The 19,642-nt window shown below is 51.1% G+C and overlaps 2 protein-coding genes across 2 annotated transcripts in view; both read right to left on the minus strand.

Moving 5' to 3' along the window:
* Tsga10ip (testis specific, 10 interacting protein) overlaps positions 1-554 on the minus strand; it is a 17,073-nt gene extending 16,519 nt beyond the window's left edge. Inside the window, exon 1 of the mRNA XM_005384439.1 lies at positions 313-554. Within this exon, the coding sequence (XP_005384496.1) occupies positions 313-459 (147 nt within the window). The 5' untranslated portion in view covers positions 460-554. The remainder of the gene's footprint in view (positions 1-312) is intronic.
* A 16,961-nt stretch (positions 555-17,515) lies between these two features.
* On the minus strand, positions 17,516-19,642 carry Drap1 (DR1-associated protein 1 (negative cofactor 2 alpha)). Its single transcript, XM_005384442.2, has 7 exons — positions 19,504-19,642; positions 19,192-19,264; positions 19,013-19,106; positions 18,625-18,744; positions 18,412-18,505; positions 18,098-18,186; positions 17,516-17,743 (listed from the first exon to the last, which is right to left on the minus strand). The coding sequence occupies exons 1-7, from the start codon at positions 19,543-19,545 to the stop codon at positions 17,638-17,640; spliced, it is 618 nt and encodes a 205-aa protein (XP_005384499.1). The 5' UTR covers positions 19,546-19,642; the 3' UTR covers positions 17,516-17,637.

Consider the following 19,642-nt stretch of genomic DNA (forward strand, 5'->3'; position numbering starts at 1 on the left):
AAAAAAAAAAAAAAAAAAAAATTTAGACAGTTCTTCTAAATGTCCTAGAGGGCCCTGAACTTGCTACAGCCAAGGTGGATTTCCCTCTGGAAACTTCCTGCCCTGTAGTGTTCCCTAAATCACCCCATCATCCCTCATCTTTTAGACTCCCCGTCTTTGAGGCTTCCCTACCGTCTCTGTCCCACACAGCCTCCCTGACTGTCATCCAAGCCTCAGCTCCCATCTTGTGGCTTCTCAAGCCCTGTGCCCCAGGCCCCAGATGCCCTCTTGCCTGTGGGCAGTTGGACCCGCCCCCCCCCACCCTGCCCTCACCTGCTCCGCCTGGGGGGTCCTCGACAGAAGCTTGAGCAGCCCGACTGATGTCCCTGGAGCCTGAGGCCTAAGGCCCTGCCTGGCTCTTCTTGATGTGGCCCTCACCAACTGCTGCTGAGTGTTTAGCATATCAGTGTCCTGCCCCATCCCCTACCTCCACCTGCCAGCCATGGAACTGTCTTTGGGCCATCGCTATGGCAACTGGTCCCCAGCCAATCTCAAGGCATCTGGCAAAAAGCAGGACAGGTGAGGGTCGGCCAGGTAAGAAAGGCTGACTTCCTTCTGGGAGAGGAGAGTTTGGCACAATTCAAGGATTCGAGTCAGGCCTGACCATGTCCTGGCTCTGCTGCTGACCCGTGTAACTTGATATAAGTTCCCTGCCCCCACTCGGCCTGTGTTTCCCCATCTATCATTTGAAAGAGACTGTGGGGCTCAGCTCTCTTGAAGGGTCCTCAGATCCTGCAAAGACGCTCGGCTGGAGCCTATAGGAGGTCCTGTCCTTGTGCCTACCCCAGCCCCACCTGAGGTCTTGTGGGAAGGATAAAAACTCTCCTGAAATCTTCAAACCACCTGCCTTCCAGCCCCTGACAGGATAAGAAAGCCCAGGAAGGTGAGTGCTATGTCCAGGAGAGGCAAAAGGCAAACCGGGAGGCTCTGGAGGGAACAACAGCATTTTGGTTTTTCTGTTTGTTTTTGGTACTGGGAATTGAACTCATAATCTCGTGCTTGCCAGGCGGGTGTTGTGCCACTGAGCTATATCCCTGGCCCAACAACAGCATTATGATCTCATCCACGCTTCTCAGCCTTGCCAAAAGGCTTGGGGTGCCACACCCTGAGGGTCACCTGAGCTGACCACTACGACGGGCAGTACAGGGATATGGTATGGTGCTGAGAGCCCCAGGTGGACAGGCTGGCGCTGGAGGCATGGCTGACTGCTCACCAGCTCTGTGGTCTCTTCTCTGCTCCTAGGTTCAGGTCACACTTTTTTTCAGTTGGATTCTATTGGTACATTTTAGATATACATAATGATCACCTTCATCACAGGGAATTTGTACCTATACATGATATAATTTGTTTCTTTTTTTCCCATTCCCCTCCCTTCCCTTCAGCCCCTCCCCCTCCTCATTTACAAAATCTTTGTTTCCATTTTTTCTTTCTTCTCTCATTTTTCTTTACTTTTCCCTTCTTTCCTTCCCCCTCCCTTGTTCCCCTCCTCATCTGAACATTTTCTTCCTATTTTACAATGCTTATTATACATTTTGGTCCTTATTTGCACTTTCAGTTTCTCACACCAGAGAAACAATGGGGTATTTGCACATGTGTGTCTAATTTATTTCACTTAAGAGTGTGGTCTCAGGCTGGGGACATAGCTCAGGGGCACAGCGACTGCCCAGCAAGTGCGAGGTTGCAAGTTCAATTCCAGGTACCAAAAGAAAGAACAGTGTGGTCTCAAGGTGCATCCATTTACTTAGAAATGTCTTAGTCTTATCCTTCTTTATGGCAGGGTAGTACTCCATTGTATATAAAAAAAAAACACCACATCTTCTTTATCCATTTACCAGTTGATGGGCATTTGGGTTATTTCCAAGATTTAGCTATTACAAACTGTGTCAGTATAAACATGGGTGTGCATATATTGCTGTGGCATGATGCCTTTAATTCTTTCAGGAAGATACCAAGAAGGGGAACAACTGGGTTGAATGGTCTCTCTAGTCCTGGTTTTTTGAAGAATCTCCACACTGATTTCCACAGTGGGTGCAACAGTCTACACTCCCATCCACAATGAAGGGTTCCTCTTCCCCCCAGCCCACCAGCATTTGTTATTGGTTGATTTCTTGATAATAGCCATTCTTTCTGGGGTGATGTACGCTTGTTTTATGGACTAAATTGAGGTTGAACCTCCTTGGGTCGAGGGACCTGGGCCAGTGGTAAGCGGCGACACGGTGCAAAGAAGACATCAGAGACCAGGCTGATGGCGCAGATCCCCTTTATTGCGGAAGTACCAGGCATTTTATTGAGCAGGCTAGAGGCGTGGCAATGGAGGCGGGGCTAGGGGCGTGGTTTGGAGGCGGTACTTTTGGCGGGGTGGGGGGGGTGGCTGTGCGGAAGTAAGAGGTCAGAGCAGGACAGCCTAGGCAGGGCGACTCACTGGTGTGCTGAGGACATGACGAGTACGAGTGTGCTCAGACCCGCTCCTCTGCCACGGCCGTCAACCAGACCTCTGGACCTCTCTTTCCCACACTAAATGAAATCGCAAAAGCGATGCACTTGATAAATGTTTGTTAGTACGATGGTCAGTAATAACTGACTGATTTAGAGGCAGCAGAGGATCATACTTGAAGTGCAAGGGAAGCCCTTGGGTTCAAATCCCAGATCCTACACACGCCTGTCCCTCTCAGTGTCTGTGTTTCCCTACAGGCAATGTCTATATCTCACTCCGAGAGCCACTGTGAGCACTAAGCCAATTAATAACGTGTATGTGTTTGGGGGCTTGGAGTATTAGGGTGCTCTATCACTGAGTTACATCCACATGGTTTTTATGTTTGCTTATTTGTTTTGTTTTGCATTTGAGATAGGATCCCTCAGTTGCCTAGGCTGTCCTTGAACTTGCAATCCCCTGCTCCAGCTTCCCAAAGTGCTAGGATTACAGGTGTGAGCCGCCATGCCCAGCCGTCTTGTGGTTTTATATATAAACCTGCATTTTTTTTTTTTCAGTAAAAAATGGGATCATTTATTTTTTTCCTCTCTGGCATGGTATGTGCTTCTATCCATGTCAGTATATAAAGCCACCTCAGTCTTTACCATCTTTACCAGCAGAATGTACTTGACCTTTTCATCCTGTCAAACAGGGGCTCAGTGTCGCCCCCTGCTTATTCCTTTCTACAGACATTTCAGTCCTGGACATCTCTTTTTTTGTTTTTCTTTTTTTTTTTGAGTCCTGGACATCTCTATAAATGGGCCTTTCTGCAGGGTCAGTGCTTTTAAGCAAACTTTTGGCTGCAAGCAATTTACATTTTAATAGTGTACCATTATTTCCCCTGAATAATCCATCAATGTACATTTCCACCAAGTATTTACCCCATCACCAGCAAAAGTATATTATAACTTTCAAAAACCTTTGCTAGCCAGGCATGGTAGCACATACATGTAATCCCAGCTCTCAGTAGGCTGAGGCAGGAGGATCACTGTGAGTTCAAGGCCAAACTGAACTAGGTAGTGAGACCCTGTCTCAAAAAACCTAAATAAATAAATAAATAAAATCTTTGCTAATCTGACACACAATGACAAATATTCTCATTGCTACTAAAAGTTGGCTTCCCTTGTGTTACTTGTGGGATTTGTATATTTTCCTTTCTCTGTCTCTCCGTCTCTCTCTCTTTTACAGTACTGGAAAAAAGGACACATGCAAAGGACACGAACAGGTGACTCACGAAAAAACACAATCCATCAAGAAAGAGGTGGAGGCAGGAAGATCTCAAGTTTAAGGCTAGCCTGTGCTAATAGTAAGACCCTGTCTCAAACATGCCAAAAAAGAAAAAAGAAAATACAAGCTGGGTATGGTGGTGCTTCATGCACTAAATGGGGTGCTAAGCAAGCAGTTTTTTTGTGTGGAGGGTAATGGGAATCGAATCAGGACCTTGCACTTGCCAGGCCGGAACTGTGCCACTGAACCACTGAGCTATCTCCCTGGCCCTAAAGCAAGCAGTTCCACTACTGAGCTATATCTCAAGCAATTTTATTTTTTACTTTGAGACAGTTTTGCTAAATTGCACAGGCTGACCTGGAACTCACGATCCTCCTACATCAGCCTCCAGAGCAGCCGGAATTATAGGCATGAGGCACCATCATATCCAGCTTGTATTTTCTTTTTTCCTTTTTGGCAAGGTTGAAAAAAGGGCCTAACAATAACAAAAGCCAACCCTAAAACTGAAAACCTCCCGCCCCAAACCCCTTCCTGAAGGAATAATTGGGGTTTCCTGGGAAGCAACCGGTCCGGGCCCTTGCATTGTCCCTTTTTGGTCCTCAGGAGCACAGGGGTAAGTTTATTGTATTTCTTATCTCTCATCATACAAACAGCATCACTGGATGTAAGGCCACCCTCTTGTTTTGGTTCAATTTTTTTTTCTTCTTTCTTTGCTCCTCACTCCTATGCTACTGAAAAATGAATGGATCCTTGTGAAATATCTAATCTTGTCTTGTTTTGTTTTTTGAGACAGCAACTTGCTTGGTAGTGCAGGCTGGACTTCAACTCACTATGTAGCCCAGGCTGGCCTCAAATTTGTGGTGATCTTCCTGCCTCAGCCTCCCAAGTGCTAGGATTTCAGGTGTGTGCTACCATGCCCAGCTTAAATTATTATTTTATCTTTAGACAGGATCTGACTATCTTTTTGCAGGGTGGGCTTGAACTTGAGCTCTCTTCCTGCCTCAGTCTTCCAAGCAGCTGGGGTTACAGGCATGTGGCAATGTGCCCAGAACAGTTCACTTTGCTTAAAATTTTTATGTTTACTCACAAACAATTATGTATAATATTCTCTGGCATTTTGTTGCTTTAAAATGCTCTGCTTTGCTCCACTGTGATCAGCTCCTGTGGGGCCTGGTGGTGATGGAAAGGATTCTGTTTTTTTTTTTTTTTTCTTGTAGTACTGGGGGTTGAACCCAGGGCCTTGGGCATGCAAAGCAAGAGCTCTACCCCTGAGCCACATCCTCAGCCCTCTGGATTTATCTTAAATTGAGGGAAAGAGTTACAAGGGATTGGAAATTGCCCCTGAGACTGCAGGATAGAATGAATGTGGAGTTGCTGCTGGTCAAAATACTGTATGCATGCCTGTAATCCCAGTACTTGGGAGGCTGAGGCAGGAGGATTTTGTGAGTTCCAGGCCAGCCTGAACTGCATAACGAAACCCTATCTAAAAAAAAAAAGGAGGAAAAAACTTCTATTAGCATTCTCTAGAGAGACCAAACCAACTAGATATGTATCTAAGTATATGAGAGACAATTTTTGTAAAGGAATTAGCTCATGCAATTACAGTGGCTGAGAAGTTCCTTGACCAGTCATGTGTCTGCAGTCTCCAGCCTGCAGTCTGGAGCTAGCAGTGTGGCTCAGGCCTACTCAAGGAGACCAGTATTGCAACTCCCTGGCCAAGGCCGAACCCTGAGGGCCCGGGGCCCACTGGGGTAAGCATGAAACTGGACCTCTGCTGTCCAAGGCAGCAGCAACAAAATCCACCCCAGCTCTGAGCAAGGCCAACTTGCCTTGTGCATCTGTTCTCTCGGGTTCCAATCAGCTGGTTCCCACCTGCTCTGAGGGCAGATCTTCCTCTCGGTCCCCACAGAAGCCGCAGACTCATACGCTCATCTCCTCAGAAACACCCGTGCTGCATGTGTTCCTCAATCCAGTGACACTGAGAGCCAAAATTAAGCTTCACAGGACCCAGTTTGCCACTCTTAAAACCCTCATCCACTCTAGTTTGTTTTTGTTTTTTGAGACAGGGTCTCACTATGTAATGCAGGCTGGTCTTGAACTCACTATGTAGCCCAGGCTGGCCTCAGACTCAGGGCAATCCTCCTGCCTCAGCCTCCCAAGTGCTAAGCCTCATCCACTCTTGAAACTCAAATCCATTAAGGGTGGCTTTGGAGGAGGAAGTTGGTAGTGACTTCGATTTGGATAGGGCTGCTGTCCTGCTAAGGCCCAGGGCTGGAACTGGAAGCTGCTTTCTAATCCCACATCTGGTGTGAAGTGCTTCAAGGAGGCCCCCTTTCAGCTGGACAGGGGCTGGCTGCAGCGGTCACAGCCCAGGAGGTTACAGCAGGAGCCAGCCACTGGTACTGCTGCTAATGAAAAAATGGATCCTTCCTGGGCCCTGTGTTTTCCAGCATAGAGTGCTCAATAGAGTGAGCGGATCTGTGCACACCCGGCAGGAGAGACCCACACCTGCTGAAACAGGAGTCCCCCCTGCTTCCCAGGAATGGCAGCAGTAAAGGAGCTCCAGGAACCCCTAAAAGTATCCACAAACGGGAGTCAGCTTTCAACACTGCCACCCAGAAAGTGGGATGCCAAGTCGCACTGGCACCACTCAAGCATATACTTCCTTCCTTCCTTCCTTTCTTCCTTCCTTCCTTCCTTCCACCCTGTGCCCAATAGCACAGTTACAGCAGCGTGGGTTCTGGGGGTGGGGGAGGAAGGGCAAAGACCCCACCCAGCTTCCTTCCTCATCCATTGGGCAGCAATGGCCAGGGAAGCAGAGACTGTGGCATTTTAGGGCAACGTTAGAGATTTGCCCACTACACAAAACTGAGCATTTTGGGGTTTTGGTGTGCTTTTTGTTTGTTTTGTTTCCTGTTTGTTTGAGACGGGATGTCTCTATGTAGTCCAGGCTGGTCTTAAACTCATAATGTAGCCCATGGTAGCCTCGAACTTTTGGCAATCCTCCTGCCTCAGCCTTCCGAGTACTGGGATTATAGGCATGTGCCACCATGCCAAGCTAATGCTGGGCATTTTAACACAGAGTTGTTGAGGGGAGCCAGGGCAGGGCAGAAGGGCGAGGCCCGGAGGCTGAAGAGGTCAGGGAACTGTGGCTGTGAAGACCAGGCAGAGTGGTCCAGGAGAAAGAAGACTTGTGAGAATGTGAGGGGTCCCAGTTAAGAGGAGAAAGCATTTCGAACAGGAGGGCAGTGACCAACTGTGACAAGAGCCTCTGGCAGGTCGCGGCAAGGCCAGCTGACAGTGAATGAGTAAATCTGGCAACCGTATTGGTTCCCCGGTCCTTTCTCCAAGGCCTCAGTGTGGGAAGGAGGCTCATTACAGACTTTGACTGCTGTGAGGCAGCTGGGGTTGCTCTCTACACATCATTTGGCACATACTCACTTAGCCTCATCAAAAAGCCTCCCTTTGGAGCTAAGCCTAGACAATAATTTCTTTCCACCGAGGAACTTCTTTGTTCAACCTGGTCTGGGAAAAACAATAGTTACTCCATCTCTCTTTTTATTTTGGCTGCCAGGAGGCTCAGAACCAAATTTGATATTAATCATGAAAGCACCTTACACACTCATATATGTATGTTCTTATTCCTGAGCTTCACTTTTTGTTTTGTTTTGTTTCTTTGAGACAGGGTCTTGCTATATAGTTTAGGCTGGCCTCAAACTCATAGCATTCCTCCTGCCTCGGCCTCCTGAGTGCTGAGATTACAGGCACGGCCACCAGACCAGCAAGATAGAGATGTAATTTGAGATGGCCTGGAAGAGAAATAGGCAGACCAAACCATAACAACATGTTCATCACAGGCTTTCCATGTGCTGGCCTGATGTCACACCGTAGAAGCATAGACATGAAACAGTCTCCCTGTCCTGGAGATGGTCACAATCCAATTAGGTAAAGACACACACAGCCAACATACACCTGTAATCCCAGCACTCAAGAGGCTGAGGCAGAAGAATCACTGCAAATTCAAGGCCAGTCCAGGGCTACATAGTGAGATGCTGTCTCAAAAAAAGAAAGAAAAAAGGAAAGAGAAAGAAAGAGAGAGAGAGAACGAAAGAAAAAGAAAGGAGGAAAAGAAAGGCCTGCACACAGAGTTATAATCCAAGTCACAGCATAGGAAGAACCTTGGAAGAGAGACAGGTAAAGGACTCGGCGAACTAGGAGGAGGGAGAGGAACCTTTGATACTGGCCATGGGAAAGTAAAGTGCACTGAAACTGCCGCTCAGCCACAGGTGGCACTGGACTGAGAAGGAGAAAATAGAGGAGACGAGCCCTGCCATTGCCTAGGTCATACCCATCATTGTGTCACACAGTGACGGCCTCTTCTGACCAGCCCCTACCTCCTAATGGCAAGTCAGCCTTAACACCCCTATAATCCAATCACTCTCCAAAGGCCCCGCCTATGATCCCCTCAGCCTGTAGGGTAAATAAGATGTGGTACATGTAATACAAAGGATAGTACTCAGCAGAAATTCTAGCACATGACCCAGCATGGGTGAACCTGAAAGGTGGTATGCTCAGTAAATAAATCAGTCAAAAAAGGACAAATGAGGGGCTGGGGATTTAGCTCAGCGCAAAGCGCCTGCCTGGCAAGCGCAAGGTCGTGAGTTCGGTTCCCGGTACTGGAGAAAAAAAAAAAAGGGGGGCTGGGGATTTAGCTCAGTGGCACAGCGCCTGCCTGGCAAGCGCAAGGTCATGAGTTCGATTCCCGGTACCGGGGGCAGGGGGGGGGGAAGAAAGGACAAATGTTGGGCCAGGGATGTAGCTCAGAGGCACAGTGCCTGCTTGGCAAGCTCAAGGTCTAGATTCCGATTCCCAATACGCGTCCCCCCCCAAAAAAAGACAAATGCTGACTTTTTTTTATCAGGTCTGGAGATTGAACTGAGGGACTTACACATGCCCGACAAAAGCTCTACCACTGAGCTGGGCCCCGAGCAAGGACAAATATTGTAAGATTCCATTCACAGGAAGCACTGAGAGTAGCCAAATCCAAGGAGGGAGAAAGTAGGGTTAGAGTTAGGGTTACCAGGGGTGTGGAGAGGAGGGAACAGAAGTCGTTGTTGAATGGATGCAGAATTTCAGTTTGGGATAATAAAGTTCTGGAGACGGTTAGTGGTGATGGTTGCTCGACAAAGTAAATGTGCTTCAATGCCAGTGAGTGGCATACTTAAAAATGATTAAAACAGCCAGGTGTGATGGGACATGCTTGTAATCCCAGCACTCAGCAGGCAGAGGCAGGAGGATGGAGTTTAAGGCCAGCCTGGACTGCATAGTGAAACCCTGTCTTTAAAAAAAATTAATTAATTTAAATAGTGAATAAGGGGCTGAAGGTGTAGCTCAGGGGTAGAGTGCTTGCCTAATATGCACAAGGTCCTGAGTTCCATACTTAGCACCCCAAAAATAAATAAAAATAAACTGATCAATAAAAGGAAAGAAAAAGCCTGGTGCAGTGGTTCATGGCCATAATCCCTGCTACTGGAAGCTGAGGCAGAAGAGTTGCAAGTTTCAAGCCAGCCTGGCCAATTTTGCAAAATATTTTAAGGCTTGGGAATACAGCTCAGTGCTAGGGTGCTTGCCTGGCACGTGTGGGGCCCTGGCTTCGATCCCCATACTGCAAAGAGAAAGAAAAAAGGTAAATGGTGTAAATGCTCCAGGGACTGAGTTTGTTCAGGGCTGAGTGGCAGTGCCCAGAATAAAGCCTCCCATGCACTATTTGGCCAACAGAGCTTTGTAAGTGTCATTTATTCTGTGCGACAATCCTAGGAGGTGGGGAAAATGATGATACCCATTTTATACTAAGGAAACTACTCAGGTATCTTCTGGGGTATCTCTGCTTAGGGACGCAGGCTAGTAAGAGTGGAGCTAGGATTATAACACAAGGAGCATTACCAGAGGGCAAACTCTCAGCAGCTGCCAGGCCCTCTGGGTGTGTGTGGGGTGGGGCAGTCCAAGGGGAGAATCTGACACTGGTCAGCTGCCCTGCAAGACTGAATCTAACTCCAGACTAGGGAGAGGGAGAGGTAAGAACTCACAAGGCAGAAGCAAAACTCTAAAAAAACAAATAAACAAACAAGTAAAACCTCCAAAATGGGGGACCTAGCATGGTGGTGTATGCTTGGTGCACACTTGTAATCCCAGCACTCGGGAAGCTGAGGCAGGAGGATCACTGTGAGTTTGCGGCCAGCCTAGGCTACATAGTGAGTTCAAGGCCAGCCTGAACTGCATAGTGAGACCCTGTCCCTGCCCCCGCTGAAAAAAAAAAAGAAAAGCAGGGGAGGGGAACGCAAAACCAACACAAAGGACCAAGACAGAGGGTAGAAGCAACTCTGAGGCTGGAACAGGGACTGCCCCAACAGGGTGCCAGGGGGCCTGGCCCCATATCTCACTGGCCACCTCTCTCACAGTGGCCTCTCAGGTTCCGAGAGCAAACTGGTAGGCACCCTGGGTTCCCCTCTCTCTCGTTTCCCTGTGCCTTTTCCTGCTTGACACTTATATCCCGGCACTGCATGTTGTGATTTGCTTAGCGTCTTCCTATCAACTCCGGCACCAAATGGACATGCCTGTGTCTATCTCTGTGCCTGCTTTCTCCAGAGCCTGGGAAGGTGCCCTGCAAACATTTGTTGGGTGACTTAATGAAGGAAATATGTTTGATACCTATGAACCCTGCAGGGCTGCTGTTTACCCTACCCTTATGGGACACTGTCCAGAGAATAAACCAGTTTAGTTCATTCTGGAAGACAACAGGCAATGTCTCTCCCTCTGCCCTGCCTTTTTTCTCTGTTTCTCTCTCTCTCTCCCAACCTACTTTCTGGGCACTGATTTCCATACCTGTGGGAAGCAGGACATCATGGCTTATATCTGGCTGCCCGCCCCTGCCCCCCCCACCACAAAGCCTCATGAGGTCAGAGGTTGGGAGTTTTAAAGGTGTGTGGATTAGGGTGTGTGAATGTGGATTAGGAGTGTGATACTTGGTGTAAAGGTGTGGACCATGGAAGCCTCACCCTGGGTGTGGGTGGCACCAATCTTATTTCCTTTGCAGGTCTTGGTTACTGGCATAGGTACAGAAGTCCTAGTCTTTGTTCCATTTTTTTAAAAAAATGACATTTGAAAACACACACACACAGAGATGCTTACAACTTGGATGGAATATAAGCAAGGGAGAGAAGGAAGGCATGCTGCTGCCCCTCCCTGCTTTGACTGCTTACTACCTTCCTGTCTGCCACATAAAGGACTGTTTCTCCTCTGCGATGCTCCTCTGCCATGCTTTGGAACCAGTCAACTATGGACTGAAACCTCTACAAACTGTGGGCTGAAATAAACTTTTCCTCCTTTAACTCTGGGTGTTGCGTATTTTGTCTCAGCAACAAGAAAAGTAACTAAGACACAGGGGAACCATTTCTTGTGTGTTTAGCACACGCCAGGCACTGTGCTAGGCACCTGTTGGTGTCATATCTCATTTTAATTGTCATCTGTCCCTGAAGGAGGTGCACTTATCTGTACACTGTCCCCATTTTACAGGTAAGAAAACTGAGGTAAGGTTAAATCAGTTGACCAAAGGCACTAAGTAGTAAAAATATACAGGATGGCTGTGTACTGTATTGCTGTGGGTTTTGTTTCCAAAAACAGTGCTGTGCAGTAGATTGTGGTCCATGTTTGCCTTTTTTTAAAAAAACTAACACTAGCATCTAAGCCCTGTCCCTGTTCGCTACTTGTGCAGTTCCACAGAGATGGCAACTCAGGCAGTCACCTCTATCCATGTCTAGGGCACATTGTTTTGTTTGTGTTTTGTTTTTGAGACAGGGTCTCTCTATGTAGTTCAAGCTGAACTTGAATTCACTATGTAGCCCAAGCTGTCCTCAAACTTGTGGTGATCCTCCTGCCTCAGCCTCCCTAATCCTGGAATTACAGACATGTGCTACTACACCGAACTTAGGTCTATTTGTATTTTGTGGGGGTTTTTTTGTTTTTGTTTTGTTTTGTTTTGTTTTGGTCTTTTTTGAGACAGGGTCTTGCTATACAGTTCAGGCCGGCCTTGAGCTCACTTTGTAGCCCAGGCTGGTCTTGAACTCACAACAATCCTTCTGCCTTAGCCTCCCGAGTGCTGGGATTACAGGTGTGCGCCACCAAGCCCAGATACGTCTTTCTATTTGTGAGAGGTTTTACCCAGGAAAGGACACACCAGGGAGCACTTTGTTGCCAAACTGCCTTTTGAGACATCCCACTAGTTTACTCCCACGGAGGCAGCAGACTTCCTCTAACCCACATCCTCACCAGCAACTGGTTTCTCTGACTTTTTGTTCTTGCCAGTCTGATGGGTGTCAGGTGGGATCTTACTTCCTTTGCAGTGCTTGACTACCAGCACAGGTGCGGAAGTCTTAGTGCTTTATCTATTTTTTAAAAAACATTTGAACACACACACACACACACACACACACACACACACAGGCAGTAAAGACAGCTCACTCTGGAAGTGGGAGCCAGGGGCCACACACCCTGCCCATGCCCAGCTACAGCCGCCTGAGAGTCCAGCTCCCCTGTCAGCAAAGGCTTTGTACCAAGGGTACAGCACCCGGATAACAGAGCCACACCCTGGCACAGTGCTTACAGCATAGAGGAGCAGGCACTTGACTGAGGGTGGGGATGAAGTTGTCACCAGCACCTGCCCACCAGGGGGCAAATGTAATCACTTCATTTCCTCAGCTGTAAAGTGGGGCTGTGAAAACGCCTCCCCTACAGGAGAGGAACCTAGCAACGGATTCCCATTGGGGAGGCTGCAATAGCCCCGTTTACATGCTAGAAGGTGAAGCTCAGAGAGCTGGAGTGAGCTGGTAGGTCTCTGACCTCGAGGCCAGGGAGGAGGGTGGCAAGGTCACCTGGGCCCTAAACTCTCCTCCTGCTGTCCCCTCCCTGCCTCTGGCACCCAGGTCAAGCAGCACCCCAGGCACTCTAGGAGCCCCACACCACTGCCCATTCCCCTTCCACGGAGCTTTCGGGCCTGAGGGGGCGGCCAGGGCCACAAGGACACCCCTCAGCCAAGGAGGGTCTGCGTCAGGCCAGGGGTGGTAGCTGAGGAACGGAGCTGAGACTCCACAGGAAAGCTGACAGCAGCCACTCCAGTCCTGGCCTGTGCCCTTGTGGGTCCCTCCGCCTGGAGCCCTGTCACCAGAGGGTGGGGAGGAGGCTCACTTCTGCATCCTGGCATTTTCTTCTCAAATCCCACCTGACCTGAGTCTCCTGGCACCAGGCACAGAATGCAGGGCTGTCCTGCCCGCCTTGGAGTCCCCCCTCCTCCTTTAAGATGTGTTATTTTCCCCATACTCAGCACCAGCTGACATACTATTTATGGTCTTCATGGTCTGTCCCTCCCCTGTAGAAATTAACTCCAAGAACATTTTGTTCACATAATCACCACCACCAAGACCCCTTCTTGAGGTTCAATAGGTTCTCCATAGGTGGGAACATAGAGATACATGAAATTTTTATAAAGGTATCTTAAAAGTACATGATTTTTTTTTAAACAGGATCTCATTATGTAATTCATGTTGGCCATAAACTCACTATGTACCCCAGGCTGTCCTCAAACTCATGGCAATCCTCCTGCCTCAGCCTCCCAAGTGCTGGGATTATGGACATGCACCACCATGCCTGGCTTTTTTTTCCCCTGAATATAGTTTTCCTCACAACCACCACACAGTTCAAGCTATAGAATATGTCCAGAAAGCACCCTATGTCCCCACACACTATTACACTTACTTCCTTAGCACTGATTAGTTTTGCCTGTCCCTGAACTTCTTTTAAATGAATGACAACATCAAATATGCTCCTTTGCTTGGCTTTCTTTGCTCAACAGAACATCTACAAGACCTGGCCGTGTTGTGTGACACAGTGATCCACCTACTCTTCCTTTTCACTGCTGCTCAGTCACACACCTGCTACCATGTATTTCTCACACCCTGGCTGGGGGCGCTGGAGCTGTACCAGTGGGGGCTATGAGTGCTCCCACATGCCTTCTGGTGGACATGTGCCCTTGCTTCTCTTGGTAGAGACCTATGACTGGAACTGCTGGGGCACAGGGAAAATGCATGTGCTACTGCACTTAATAAGAAAGTGTTTTCCGAAGCGATTGTCCTCCTTGACATATGAATTGTGTTACCACTTCTGCTCCGGCACTTGGTGAGGTCAGACTTTCTCATTTCAGGCTCCTGCCAGGTGACGAGCATCTCCTGGTAGTAAGGGTAGGCGCTCAATAACCCCTGCTGAATGGATTCTACACTGGGCTATGGAGCAGCCCTCTACTTGGCAGGGAGGGTCACAGTCCTTGGCTGCCACACTGGCCTTGGAAGCCGCTCCCCATTTCACACCCATGTCCCACGGCACAGTCAAGACCAGGCTGAGATGTTCAGGCAGGACTTGCTCCCAGGCTCAAAGCTCCCTGATGGCTGGAGAATACTCAGTCCCAGCAGGGCTCCTCAGGCAGGGCTTGACAGGCTGTCTTTCCTTGATGTTCAGTGGCAGCAGCAGGGCCAGTCACTCCCAGAAGGTACCTGGAGGCCCAGCTCAGAAGTGCGTCTCTTGTGGCCCCTGCCCTCTGAGTCAGAAGGCCGCACTCCAAAAGGCCGGGACAGGCCCTTCTCACTAGCCTGGAAGGACCACATGGCTGGTTGGCTCAGGTGGGACCTTGTGATCAGCATCAGCCAGTGAGAAAAGAGCAGAGGTACTGGGCCACTCCCAGTCCTGACCCATAAAACCTCCATGAGCTCTGAGCTTTCCTCTTCCACAGGGACCTTGAAAGTCAAGGTTGAGGGTGGTGGGGCCACAAGAGTCAAGGCCCTAAAGTCCTTGGAGAAGTGCTGCCCAGTGATCACATAAATCCCATTATAAACTTTGTATGATACGCAAACCTCCACTGCATTTGAGCCTGTGTGTTTTGGGTTTGTTATATCAGCAAGCTCACTCTAATACAGGTATAACTACTATCTATAGTAGAGGATGGCAAAGTAACACAGGAAATAACTAATTCCACTTTGCAGAGGAGAAAACTGAGACACAGAAAAACTACAGAGCTTTTCTGAGGCTAGTGAGTGAAGAAGTCAAGATTTGAATCCAGGTCCTGGTTCCAGAGATGCCTCAAAGCTAAACCAACAGCCCAAGAACAAAGAGAGAAGAGACAAAAATAAGTAAAAACAATTGAGATGTGTTATTTGCATGTACCAACTGCCCACGAGGAATGTAATCATTATGTACTGCAAAAGCATACTAATAAAAAAATTTAAAAAACAAAAAAACCCAGACGGTCAGGCCAGCTGCTCCAGGGGCATCCTCACACCCACCTGTGCCTCCTTGGGCCTTTTGCCTGGATGAAGGGGAGGCTGCTCGCTGCACCCCAGCCCCCTCGCCTTCTTGCCATCCTCTGGCCCTCTCAGCTCAGAACCCACATTTTGGATGTACTTTATCAACAGGCTCTCCTTTCCCACTCCCACTCCTCGGCCCTGCTTGGCACAGCCTCCACTCTGGTGACCCTGAGTATCTCATTCCCTGGCTGTGCCCCCAACCTGCTGCTAGGAACACCGCCCGAGACCACCTTCCATTCACAGTCCCCGTGTCACCCAAAGCTCTTACAATGAATAGAAACCCAACGGTGTAGCAAGGGAAATATTTATTGGCTTGGGTCACTAAGAAGTCCAGGCATCTGGAGGGACTGGACAGGTGTTCACATGCCATGAGATGCTACCTTTGCCCCTTCACACTCAGGCAGGATGGCTCCTTGGGGTGGCCAATGGCTTTCATAGCTCCCGGCCCACGCTAGTGTGGCTGCTGCTATCCTCCTCCACCAGTGACCTTGTCAGAACCCTTTTCACATAGTCCTACCTAAAGTCCTGAGGTTCAACCCCACCCCACACCAGTCACTGTGTGCAGAGTGTGGGTGATGTGACTGGCCAGGCTGGTGCCCCATGCCCACCCTCAGCTGGGGCAGAGTTCTTCAATGAGAAACAGAAGCTCTGTGACCATGGCAGGTGTGGACGGGAGGCAGACAGGGCCCCCAGAGGTGCGCTCTCCAGCTCTCTAGATGTCTACCCAGCCACCTTGTTCCACGCCTCAGGTCGCCACCCCAGCCACTCTCCTGGGCAGCATCTCAGCCACCTCCCCTCGTGCAGCGTAGGTAACCCTGCTTCCTGGTTCACAGAGGAGTCGCCACTGGGTAAAACCTGCAAGCACCTCAATGTTCCCTTTAAAACCTATCCTAGGCACGGTGGCGCACACCTGTAATCCCAGCACTCAGGATGCCAAAGCAGGAGGATCGCTGTGAGTTTGAGGACACTCTGTGCTACACAGGGAGTTCAAGGTCAGCCTGAACTATACAGTGAGAGCCTGTCTCTAAAAAAACAAAAAAACAAAAAACCCTGAGATTGGAGTCTGTTTCAAACCTCTCCACCTCCATCTGTGAATTCTACTCTCCCGTCCTGCTTCTTCAGCCCCTCCCTCTTAGAACTCGGGTTTCTGCCATCATTTTTTCTTGCAGTGCTGAGGATGAAGTATGCTGGGGATGGAGCCCAGGGCCTCTGCATGCTAGGCACATGTTCCGCCACATTAAAAAACAAAAACCACACTCTGCTCCTTCAGTCCCCTCAGCCCGCAGCATGGTCCCCAGTTTCTCACCTCAGCTCCCTCTCCCAGATCAACAGCCAGCAGGGTACTGAAACAGCTCCAGCGAAGATTCCCCCAATGCCCAGATACCTCGAAAGCATCATCTCCTTGTCCCCAGCATCTGACAGCTGACCTCTCTCTTTCAGGTGCATCTGGGAGCCCTAGGGTCTAGCTGCTCCTTTCCCCTGCGGTGACCTCTCCACCTGGGGAGGTTACCTGTCTCTAGGCCTCTACATCTACGTGCACACTCAACACCTCCCTGCGTACCCTCATGGGCACCCCAAATTCATCACAGCCAAATGTGATCACAGCCAGACGCTTTCTTCCTCCCGTACCCCCCAGTTGGGGAAGGGCCTCTGCCCCTGCCAAAGTTGCTGCAGAGAGAAATTAGGGTGTAGTCATTAAGGGTTCCCTCCCTCTCACCCCCTCTTATGTCTAAGGTCAAAACAGACCCATTGCCACACTCTGTACCCCTGCCTCATCATCTTGCTTCAAATGCCATCATCCTCACCTGGCCTCCCAAGAGGCCACGAGAGTCTGGATGTTTCTGCCCATCCAGAGGAAGCCAGCAATCTCATCCAAATCAGATGTACCTATGACCCCCCAACCCCAAGAGTACCACATGCCCTACTTGCCTACTCCCTGGCCTCACTAAGCTGCTGCTTCCCACAGGCCTGTGTCTTCCTGGGGGACAAGTGTCATTGCTGGGCTCCAAAGCTGCCTCTACCACTCACGCACCTCTGCTCCTGCTGCTCCTTCCCATCACTCTCCACTGCACCAGGCACAGGGCTCTGTATCTGCAAGGTCCAATCTCACCACTTGTCTGTCCCTTCACAACCCAGAGAAGGGCAGAGTCCTGCCCAGGATCACACAGCAGTGAGCCTGCTATCTTGGAGCACATCCAGCACCTGCTGGCTCAGGCCCCTGGTCCCTCCTCCCATCAGAACTCCATGGCCTGCAGCCTCCCCAGCGGACTCCCCACCTCACTCAGCCACTGCCAGGCCACCAGTCGCTGGCCCCAGCTCCTCATGGGAGATGGGTGATGGGTGGTAAAGTAGCCACAAAGCTCTGAACACAGGCTGGAAAGACACATTCCCTTTTATTATTTTATTAATAAATTTAAGAACACTTCCATATTCTCTCCTCCCCCCAGAGCAACTAAAACCAACTAAAAAGGGGTATGGTCTGGGGGGCAGAGGGCGCTAGGAGTCATAGTCCTCTTCATCCTCTGCATCAGGTGCTGAGGGAGCTGGGGGTGCCGGGGGCAAAGGCAGAGTAGAGGCAAAGGGCATGAAGGGGGCTGAAGGGCTGCAGAGCAGAAAGCAGGAGGAAAATCAGGCCATGTTCGGTGCCCACCCCTACCCGGGGGCCCACCCTGCCCTCTACAGAGGCTGCTGTGAAGCCCACCACCTTCCGTAACAGGGCAGCCAAGCCCCAAGTAAGGAGGGGCCCAAAGCAGATCACACAGCCCTGACCAGAGTGGGGACAAAACCCTCTCAGACAACAGTCTCCTGCTTTCTGCCCCTTTCAGTTACTCCCCATCCCCCAAGTCTGCCACAACCAACAAACTAGGTGGCCAGTCAGATGAAAGGGAAACCAGCCAACAAACCAGGTGGCCTTAGACAGTGCAGTAGGCCCCTCTGGTGCCCCGGGGCTGCTTACCTCTGAAAGGGGGCAGGAGGGTGGCTGGCCTGGGGTGGAGGCTGGGGTGTCTCTTCTTCCCCATCAGTATCTGTGTCCTCGGACTCATCCTGTGAGCACAGCAGGGGTCAGGACTGACAGGAGGTGGACACCCACCACTTGGGAGCGGCACAGATAGGAAAAGCAGACTCCTAGGGCCTCAACTTTCACATATAGCCCAAAGCACAAGACGTCACAGATAAGGATGAGATCAGCCTGCTGCCCACTTCAGCCTGGTGCATGGCTGCCCTTCCTACCACCACAAGGCAGGTCAGAGTGTTGGGGATCTCACTCACCTCCTGCTCAGAGTCTGTCCCGGACAGCTTCTTGTCCTTGCCTTTGCTTCCCATCCCACCATTCTTCCGGCCACTGCTGCCTGGCTTCCGTCCCCTTCGGGAAGGTACAGTCCATCTGCCCAGAGGTCTCCCCACTCCTTGGCTACCCCCCAACCACCCCCAACCCTGTGGCCTTGGCCTTCCCCACCTGCATACCATGCCCTGACCCCCCACCTGCGAGGACCCTTGTCTCCGTCCATGTGGTTGTCTTCCCCATCCCCCTGCATGTCAGGCACCGACGCCACCAAGTCCTTCAAAAAGTCAAACTGCTGCTCCAGCTCAATGCATTGCTTCCTGGAAGAGGTGGGGAGGGAGGCGTTCACGTGGGGCCTGGACGCTGAGGCTCTCAGCGAGGGACACCCAGCGCCCTGGATGTCAGGAGAACGAAGCTGGAAAACTCCCTCCCCATGTCCACACCCGCTCTGCTCGGGCTGTAGCCCTGCCTGGGTTCCCAGCCCCTCTCCACCCGCTCAGAGGCCTCGTGGACCCCCGCAGCCTCCCGCCTCCCCGGCTGCCAGGACGCCGCTTCCCCGCCGCCCCTCCCAGCTCCGCGGCCACTCACAGGTGGGACGTGGTCATGGTTTTGGCGTTGCGGGACTGGGTCACTTGGCAGGCCTTCTTCAACAGCGACTCCAGAAAGAGCTCGAGCGCCCGGGCTGGAGGGCGTCAAGGAGAACGCGGGAAGGGGTGGCGCCCTGCCCCGCCCCGCGCCCCCCCACCCGGCCAGCCCCGACGGGATACAGATGATGACAGGCACGGCGGCCGCCACCTTCCCGATCTCCTCGTCCGTCTGCATGATCTTCTTGATCCGCGCCTGCGGAAGGGGGCCGAGTTCGGGCGCCGTCCCCTTCGGCCCCGGCCCCGAAAGGGTACGGGGGGCAGCCGGAGGGGACCCCGGGAGGCAGGGGGCGGGGGGCCCGGGCGCCGGGAGGGCACGGAAGGGGCGTGGCCTGCGGGCCCCCGACACCCAGATGCGCCCGCCCCCCGGTGGGGCCCGGGCCCCAAATTCTCCGGAGCCCGGCCCGCTCCCGCCCGGCCGGGCCACGTGCTCACCGGCGGGAAGCGGGCATTGTACTTCTTCTTCTTGCTCGGCATCTCAGGGCCTCTCTCGCAGCGCCGGGCCCAGCACCGCCGCCCGAAGCCTCCCGGCCCCGGGGCCTGCTCGCCGCCCGCCCGTCGCCGTCCCCCGGGT

The sequence above is a fragment of the Chinchilla lanigera genome, unplaced genomic scaffold (genome assembly GCF_000276665.1).
Source record: "Chinchilla lanigera isolate Chin_1 unplaced genomic scaffold, ChiLan1.0 scaffold00021, whole genome shotgun sequence".
Classification (NCBI taxonomy): domain Eukaryota; kingdom Metazoa; phylum Chordata; class Mammalia; order Rodentia; family Chinchillidae; genus Chinchilla; species Chinchilla lanigera.

Bases quoted from the DNA above. Each gene is read 5' to 3' on its own strand.
- Drap1 (XM_005384442.2), bottom strand. From the start codon at position 19,545: ATGCCGAGCAAGAAGAAGAAGTACAATGCCCGCTTCCCGCCG. The intron at 18,506-18,624 runs GTGGGGGGTCAG...ACCTTCCCGAAG, and splicing joins GGAGACAAGGGTCCTCGCAG to GGGACGGAAGCCAGGCAGCA. The intron at 17,744-18,097 runs GTAAGCAGCCCC...TCTGCTCTGCAG, and splicing joins CCTCCTGCCCCCTTTCAGAG to CCCTTCAGCCCCCTTCATGC.